This window comes from Vombatus ursinus, unplaced genomic scaffold (assembly GCF_900497805.2).
Source record: "Vombatus ursinus unplaced genomic scaffold, bare-nosed wombat genome assembly UNPS02010980.1, whole genome shotgun sequence".
Taxonomy (NCBI): Eukaryota; Metazoa; Chordata; class Mammalia; order Diprotodontia; family Vombatidae; genus Vombatus; species Vombatus ursinus.
The window spans coordinates 4,197,395-4,206,131 of record NW_020950758.1 but is presented as its reverse complement, the minus strand read 5'-3'; the positions used below and the strand labels follow the sequence as shown (position 1 = coordinate 4,206,131).

Sequence of the window (8,737 nt, the reverse complement as noted above, 5' to 3'; positions counted from 1 at the left end):
GTGTGTGTGTGTGTGTGTGTGTGTGTGTGTGTGTGTGTGTGTGTGTGTGTGTGTGTGTGTAGGTGTGTGTGATTGAAACCCAGCTCCTGGCCCCAGGCCCAGTGCTCTCCCCACAAGGCCCCTGGGAACCCCGATGTGATCAGGCATTTCCAGTGTCAGCTCCTGCTTAGACCAGGTAGCCTTGGCTCTGAGAAGAAGGCCCTGTCCTGGGTCTAAGGCCCCTCCCAGTTCTGTTGGCCTGGGTGCTTGCCCTCTAAGATACAGAGACTTTCTGCCTGCAGTCCAGCTAACTTTATTGTGAACCCAAATGTGCCTGTCATTTCAGCCCTGCGACATTTGTACTCCCCGATGGACTGGTTCGCTTGGTTAATAAGCAGATGAACTGGCATTTAGTACTGGCAAGGTAAGGATCAGTGATTTCCCACAGGAGGCCTTGGGGAGGATTGCAAAATCATCTGTAGAGTAGAAGTGCATTTGGGAGCCTGGGGGCTTGAACCTGTTCATATCAGTAAAATGTTGGTTGTAGCTATGAAAAGGAAAGGATCTTCGTCTCAGGTGCGACTCCCTGATTACAGCCGAGTGACTGTTGTACCCAGCTGCGTGGTGCTCTGGGACACTTGTCTGTCTGGAAAGGGAATGCTGGGGGTCTCAGCGAGGTGGGTTTCTCTGCAGTGGTGACCACCACGGCCCATCTTTTCTCAGCGTGGGCAACTCTTGTCTCTCTCCTCCCACGGGCCTTCCACAGTGGATCCGCCCCGTCTGCAGGGGACCTTTCTCCAGGCCTTCCCCTACCCTGTGGGTGCCGGCGCAGCGTTCGGGCTGCCCGGCTGGCATCTGTCTCTCCCTCTCACTTCACCACCAGCCCGTCTCCTGCGCCGATCACGTCTTTCTTAGGTAGTGTCTCGTGTCGCTTATTAGGGCAGGATTCACACTCATGCACCCTCCCTGGGGAAATAAAGAGTGTTAAAAGAGATTATGGCTTCAAACGGCACTAAGATTTCTGGGACTCCCAGTGCCGATTCATGACTCGTGGCCTTGCTGTCTCACGCAAGGTCCTCGTGAATGGGGAGCGTCTCCTTGGTCTGTGGACTCCCAGCAGCGAGCACGCGCCTGGCACATCGCCGACCCGTAAGAAATACTTGCTGACTGTTTTTGATTGAAGGAAAGGGAGTCGAGGAAGACTAAGGTTGTGAACCTGCACAGCTCCAAGGACAGCAGTGCCCTTGGCAGAAACCGGGCAGGGAAGGAGAGGCGAGGGTTTGGGGCAAAGAGAGAAAACCCCTCTCGGGCTGTCCTGCCTCGGGGACGTTCAGGTAAAGACGCTCGGCAGGCGCTGGTGCTTGGGGGGCCTGGAGCTCCGGTCAGAGGCAAGGGACGGCGATGGGAGTGTGGGCTTCCCCGAAGAGGGCCAGTGCCAGCCTCGGGATTGCCCAAGGACAAGAGAAGAGAGCTGAGGAAGGCCTCGTGGGCCACACCCGCTGGGCGTAGCTCAGAGTAGGAAGAGCCAGAAAACTCACTGCAGTAACGAGACGGAACCACAAAAAGACCTCGGTTCACTGATCTTCTGATTGCTGGCATCAAATATAACAAATATGCCCCGTTGTCCGTGGGATTCCTGCCCCTGCATCTCCCCTCTCCGCTGGGGTTCCTTCGTGGGGCCCATGAAACATCCCTTGTGCTGGTGGTCTCTGAAATCACTGCAAGGCCAACCGCGTGTCCCAGAAAGTGACGTGTGGTTGCCTTTGACAAGGGCACGGAAAGGATTCTGTTACCGCCCAGGACCTCCGAGGCCATTCTTGTGGAGGAATCCTCTCTGTGACTCCCCTCGCGATCACCCCTCACCTCCTCTTGCAGACGCACGGGAGGGGCCGTCCAGGGCTGCCCTCGGACACTTCCCTTGAGTTGAAGCAGAGGATTCTGGGGAGTGGTCCCCTACTAGTCAGGAAGATTGTCCTCCCTGAGCCTTCCACCCGGAGGTCCTTGTTGGCTCCCCTGGGGCCCCTCTGCACAGGACGATCCCTGGGGCGCTCAGGGCATCCAGTCTGGCCCCCACGTCTAATCTTCTCTAGGTGTGTTCTCACCTGGCAGGATCTTGAGGCCCGCCCCGTCCTGGCTGTCCTCTCCAGACGCCGCTCTCCAGCTCATGGTGTCCTTCCCAGGACGTACCTAGAACTGAACGCTCTCCTCCGGCCGCGTGTCCTGGACGCTTGGCCCTCCCGGGGCCGCTCCCGTAGCGCTCCTGACGGTCCCACACTTTTGACTCAGCCGGTCTGGCCGGGGGCCGACACCCCCAGATCTCTTTAGGATGAGCCGCTCCTGAGCCCCAGCTTCCTGTCTTCCCCAAGGAAGGGCTGAGTCATCCTGCCGGTGTCCCTGGGGCTGTCCTTCCGGGGGCCGTCTTCTTGTCGGTCATTGACTCAAGGCCTCACATGTGCGTGGCCCGTGGTTAGATCATGTTTGTGGACAGCCTAAGACATGGTGGGTCTCTGCTGCCCGTGGGCTCTCTGCGCCTCTGCACCTGCTCCCGCGTAGGGGCTGGCACAGGAAGTCACTGCCGAGGTCCAGGGGCCATCTTGCCCTTGTCTTTGTTCCATGGCCAGAGGATTCATGAGCTGGTGACTGGCCCTGAGGTGTCAGACTCCGTCGGTCCTGGGAGCCTCCAGGGCCAAGAAGCTTTCCTTCCCTCCTGCAGTCAGCTGTGTGTCCGCTGGCCCAACCTGGAGAACCCCGGATGACGGCCATGCCCGATGGGCAGCAGCCGGCTGGAATAGGACTGTGGGGAGGCGTCAGGAGCAGCAGGAAAGGGCAGGAGATGGGAAGCTTGTGGGCCAGCCGTAGGTCATTGGAGGGTGCGACTGAAGACAGACCGAGTGAGTTTGTCCCACGCCGCGAAGGAAGAGAAACCTGCACTGCTTCTCTTTTGCCGCGGAGGCATGGGAGGGTCGTGGGAGGTCGCGGGGGATCGCGGGGGCTTTCTCAGCGGTGGCCTCACTCTCGTGTTTCCCTTCCACAGCAATGGTAAGCTGTTGGCCGCTGTTCAGGACCAGTGCGTGGAGATCAGGTAATTCTTTGCTTTGCTGGTTTTGAATGGGATTTGAGGAAACAGTGTCCCCTGGTTTATTTTTAATCGATAGGAAGATGATTAGAGGGTTGTTTCCCCTTAGTTTAATTTCGCAGTGTCAGGTGCTGGACGGGGTGAGGTTTGGGGGATGGTATCTTAGTGTAAACCCCCACCCCCTTTCCTGGTCCCCTGGGAACGACGCTCATTCTATGGACCTGAAACGTCTTCCCGAGCCTTGAGACCTTTCTCCCTGGACTGCTGTGGCCTGGGCTCTCTGTCAGCTTTTTAACCCGGGTCCATGAAGCCTTTGGGGTGGGCGGATAGATTCCAATGAGCTCGTGAATTTGAAACTTTTAACATTTGGACAACTGTATTCCCCAATGATTGGTTTCCTTGGTAATTCTCTATCTTTTATTTTGTATATTTAAAAGCATTGCTGAGAAGGAGGCAATCAGACTGATTCGTCAGACTGGTGCCCAAGGGGTCCTTAGCCCTGAAGGGTGAAGGGCCCTGCTGTAAGCGAACCCTCTAGAGCGGGGCTGGGGAACCACATGTGGCCCCCTAGGTCCTCGGGTGCGGCCCTTTGACCGAATCCAAACTTCACAGAGCAAATCCCCTTCAGAAAAGGATTTCTTCTGTAAAACTTGGACTCCGTCAGAAGCCCGCACCTGAGGTCCTAGAGGATCACAGGGGCTCCCCAGGTTCCCCAGCCCTGCTCTAGCGGTTCAGACAGGCCCGGGCACAGCTTGGCAGCAGGGTGGCCACAATGGGGGTCCAACCAGCCAGCGGCAGGGACCACCCACCGCCCTTTCCCAGCTGAAGGTTTTCGTTAGGCATGCGCTCCCAGCTCTGAACCTTCACCACGTCTGTTACTCCTACGTTATACGGTTTAATGAGGCATCACTGATTGTCAGAGGAATGATCCCCACTGACATTGCTGTCTCCCTTTACGATTTCAAAATGCTTTCCCGACAAAACTATCACCTATTATTATTGAGATGGAAACACTGTGGGAGGCCGCTTTGGGCGTTTGTCGCCCTGGCAGACGGGGTGCTTAGCCCTGGATCTACGTGGGACAGCGGCAGCTTCTCTCTTGAAGAGCTGGGGTGCTCGGGACCCACGTCTTGGATCAGGCAGTCAGCAGCTGTCACCAAGCACTTCTTAGGCACCAGACGCTGCTTGGCACGAGGGGTATGCCGACCTTGTCCTCCAAGGGCTTAGGTTCTGTTGGAATGTACCGTGGTGTCCTTGCAAATCACAGATCACTCGGAGGGCTAGAAGTAAGATTTGTACTTGAGCATGATGCAGGCGTGGTGAGCGTCGTCTGTGCTTATGGTGAATGGTGACCAGGCTCCCTGGGAGCGGGGCTTGGGCACGATCAGGCTTCCCGAATGGCCGTGTTGTTCACCGACGGCATGGACGTGGGAGAGCCGGCGGGTCCCTGCAGGTGGCTCTCCCGGCCTTGGCGGTGGGCTTTCTGGAGCGGCGGCGGCCGGCGGCCCTGCTGACCGTGTGGGTTCCTTGGGGAGGTGGTGCTGGGCCACGGGGGCCGCTCGTGGCTGCGGCTCGTGGGTGCAGAGGCACGTTTGGTTTTGCTGCTGAGAGCCTGCGTCCCCCAGGGGCCTGTCCCGCCCTCTCAGGGGCGGGCCTGCGTCAGGGAGGAGGGTGGTGCCTGGCCGCCTCCCTGGCCCAGGGCTGGTTGGGGTGCCCCTGGTGCTGTGGCCAGCGCCCCAGGAGGTGCCTGCTCGGTGGTCTTGTCACCACCATTTTTGTTGTGGGTCTTGGCTGAGTCATCATTGGTCACTCTTCTCTGGCCAGCGTCAGCCTTCGGCCCTTTTTGGATGGTCGTTATCCTCTGAGCAGGCAGCACTTGGGGACCACACACAGTGTGTGAGGCCCTGGGGGAGGATGCTGGGAAGGAGCAGCCCCTGCCCGTCTGTAGAGGGGAACAGTGGGTCCAGCTAAGCACTACCACACATAGATGAGGTGATTTTGGGTGGGAGGGCAGCCTGGTGCCTCGTAGGCAGGAGAGGCTGCAGGTAGGAGGAGGCACTTGATCTGAGCCTTGGAGAAATCTGGAGACTCTGAGAGGCAGAGGTGAAGACGGAGAGCTCTCCAATCCCTGGGCACGGCTGGTGCAAAGGCTGAATGGTGGGAGATGAGGTATGTGGGCAACAGCAAGAAGGCCAGTTTGGCAGGACGATGGCATGCGTGAAAGAAAGTAGTTTGTAATCTGCCAGTTGTGAAAGACTTTCAAGGCCAAATAGAGGCGTGTATGGGGGCAGCAGGGGAGTGACGTGCACAGACCTTTATTTTAGGACACCTTGGGGACTGCCTGGGGAGCTCTTGAGGCTGATTGGGGAGGGCGTGGTTTGCAGGTTAGGAAGATGAGTTTGCTGTTTGAGTGGAGGATGGGCTCAATTCAGGGGGACTGGTTAGCAGGGCATCACAGTGGTCTGGGCCTGAGGACACGAGGGCCTGCATTGGGGGTGGAGGTTGTGGGGTGCGTGCGTGTGCGTGTGCGTGCGTGTGTGTGTGCATGCATGTGTGTGTGTGTGCGCGTGTGTGTGCATGTGCGTGTGTGTGTGTGTGAGAGAGGGAGAGAGAGAGAGAGCCTCAGGGATGGGAAAGGGGCCAGCAGCAGAGATCTCGTGGCTGTAGCATCCGCAGGGCTTGGCAGCGATCAGACGTGGGGGATGCAGAGCGTGGCAGCCGGCTTGTGACCCTGGTGCCTCGGAGGAGGGGAGGAGCCGAGGCTTTGGACGGGGGGAGGGGCGCGGCGAGCGTCCGTCGTCTGGGGGACTTGGAGTTTGCAGGTGCAGATGCAGGAGCGCAGGATGGCCTGCTGAGTGATGATGGGCTGGTGATGATGATCCAGGATGCTGCTGAGGTCATCGAGTGAAATGGGAAAGAGAAGGGGGCCCAGGACAGGTCCCTGGGGTCAGCCGTGGTCGAGGCTCTGACACGGAACACCGAGAAGGAGTGGTCGGAGAGGGGGCAGGAGAACCGGGAGAGAGGGATGGCCTGGAAGCCTAGAGAGAAGGGGTCCTGGGGGCCAGAGAGGGAGCCGCAGGGTCCGGGGTGCTGAGGCCGAGGAGAATGAGGATCGAGAGGAGACTGTCGAGTTTGGCAGCTGAGGCCTGGCTCTTTGGTCACTTTGGGGACAGCTTGGAAGCCAGATCGTACGAGGCTTGGAAGAGAGTGAACAGAGAGGAAGTAGGGGCCCTGGTGTAGACGGCCTTCTCAGAGAATTTAGCCACAAGAAGATGGACAGAAATGGGCCACTAGCGGGTGAGGTTTTTAGAAACGGGGCACTGTGGGCATGTGTTTAGACGGCAGGGAAGCCGTCCTTAGTCAGGGAGAGACTGGGGATGAGATTGGGGATGGTCTGCTGGAGAAGATGGGGCAGCCTGGGGTTCTTAGGGCCCCCCCCTGCAGGTGGGATGATGCCAGGGGCATGGGAGAAGGGGAGAAGGGGGAGCCGTGGCTGAGGGCCTCAGTCTTCTTGGTGAGCTACGGGGCAAGGTTCTCAGGGTGGGGCAGGGGGAGCAGGGCAGGTGTGAGGAGGGATGAGAAGGGCTGGAGAATGGCCAGTGGAGAGGCTTTGCAGTCGCCCACGTGTGAGGGGATGAGGGCCTGCACCAGGGGGAGCCCGTGTGAGTGGACAGAAGGGGGACAGGAGGGAGGAGGACGGTAATGGGCCCCTGGGAGGATGGTGGTGGCCCCGACAGAAATGGGGAGGTGAGGAGGCTGAGGCAGAGTGCCTCTGGGGCCTGAGTTCAAAATGTGCCCATGGCCGTTGCTGACGGCAACGGAGACGGCAGGAGAGGGGCTTGTGCTGGTACTGACGTGAGGTCTGTGTGCAGGGGATGTGGATAAGAGGAGGCATTATGTCATTGAAGTCCTGAAGTGAAGAAGTTTGTGGCTTTCCAAAAAAGATTCTTTACCTTTTTGGGAGGCCTGGACCCCTCGGGTAGTGTGGGTGACCTGTGGCCTCCTCAGAATTGGGTTTTTGAATAATGGAAGGAAATGCTACTTTTTAGTTAGAGGTCAGTGAAAGTAAAGATGCAATTTGTTTTTCCCATCCAAGTTCATCTACTTCTTGAAATCTTTCCAGGGACCTTTCGGGGGTCCATGGACCCCGGATTAAGAGTCTGTGGTCTAAGGAGATGTTTTTTGTAGTAAAATCAGCCTTGATAATAAGAAAGCTTCTGTAAAGATCTTGGAGGTTGAAGAGAGAGCATTGGTGCTGCAGTGTGACTTGAGTGAGATCAGGAGGATCTGGGCCTGGAGCCTGGACCCTGGGCCCGGAGCCTGGGCCCGGAGCCTGGGCCCGGAGCCTGGGCCCGGAGCCTAGACCCGGCTCTGCCGCCCCTCCCCTCCCTGTGTCTCCATGTCTTCTGGAGGAAGGCACTGGCCAGGAGGAGCTTTCAGATTCCTTTCCCTTTGACACCCTTTGCTTCTGGAGGGAGAGGTTTTCTGTGTTTGCTGCACTTTCGTAACATCCTCCTTCTCTTGCTTTGATATCCATTCGAGGCTCTGCCTTGGGATCCAGACGCTGCTTGTATTCACGTGGCCCCGAAATGAGGTAGCGTGCGGTCAGTGAGACCCGCCCTTGCAAGGGGTGAGGCCTCCTGCTTGGCCTCGTCTTCCTGGGGTCCAGTGTGTACTGAGCCGCCAGGCCAGCCCGGGAGTCGAATGTCCTCCCTCGGGCCCAAGGCTTCTCTCCCTAAGAGACAGACGAGTAGGTGAGAAGGGGAGGGTGGAACATTGGGGGGCGTTTGTAGTGGTGGTGGCTTTAAAATATTGCCCCGTTTGTTCCTTGTCTTACAGGTCTGCAAAGGATGATTTTACATCTGTCATTGGAAAATGCCAAGGTATGGGTTGTTTTTTTTTTTAATGGAATTTTAATCTTATAAATGTTTGCTCTTAAAAAAGAAGATAACTCAGGCATTGGGTGAACTGTTTGTTTATCTGTTGTTTACAACTTTGTAAGCTTTTGGCACTTCTGTGTCTGAGATCTTCTGTTTGTCCAGTCTCTCCATTGCTGCAGATCTCAGCCCATCCAGTTCTTATCCGTATCCTCCATAGGCTAGCTGCCCATCTCGCTGGGGTTCTGGGAAGTGTGGGGAGTGGCTGAGGAGCATGTGGCCCATCCCTTGGTTCTGTCTTTCTCCATCCTCATGTCTTGCCCTTCTCTCTGTCCCTGTGACTCGCTCCTCTTTCTAGCCCTGTGGCTCACCCCTGTCTCTGTCCCCGTAGCTCACCCCTTTCTCCATCCCCGTGGCTCACCACTCTCTCCGTCCCTGTGACTCGCTCCTCTCTAGCCCCGTGACTCACCCCTTTCTCCATCCCTGTGGCTCGCCCCTTTCTCCAGTCCTGTGACTCTCTCCTCTCTCTGACCCTGTGGCTCGCCCCTCTTGGAGCACATCCCTTAGCCCCCTCTCTGGTGCAAGTCTTTGTCAGTCATGTGGTGCGGCACAGTGCCCGCAAGCGGTCGGTGCTTAATAAATGTAGGTTTGCTTCCAACTCATTTCATTTCCTACCTTTGGCAGGAATGGCCTCTCCCTCTAAGTGACTATGTGTGCCCCAGGGGAGGGGAAAAGATCAGAGTATCCCAAAGAGATTGATCAGAGGAGGTGCTATCTGTATAGGTGGGTGGCCGTGGCCGGCGGG

At 57.4% G+C, this 8,737-nt stretch overlaps 1 protein-coding gene across 2 annotated transcripts in view; it reads left to right on the top strand.

The window, feature by feature from the left end:
* The window catches only part of NBAS (neuroblastoma amplified sequence), a 267,157-nt gene that overhangs the window by 6,556 nt on the left and 251,864 nt on the right, over positions 1 to 8,737 (top strand). For both annotated transcript variants that reach the window (XM_027855628.1, XM_027855629.1), the window contains 3 exons: positions 326 to 403; positions 3,014 to 3,061; positions 7,895 to 7,938. In XM_027855628.1, coding sequence (XP_027711429.1) covers positions 326 to 403; positions 3,014 to 3,061; positions 7,895 to 7,938 — 170 coding nt within the window. The remainder of the gene's footprint in view (positions 1 to 325; positions 404 to 3,013; positions 3,062 to 7,894; positions 7,939 to 8,737) is intronic.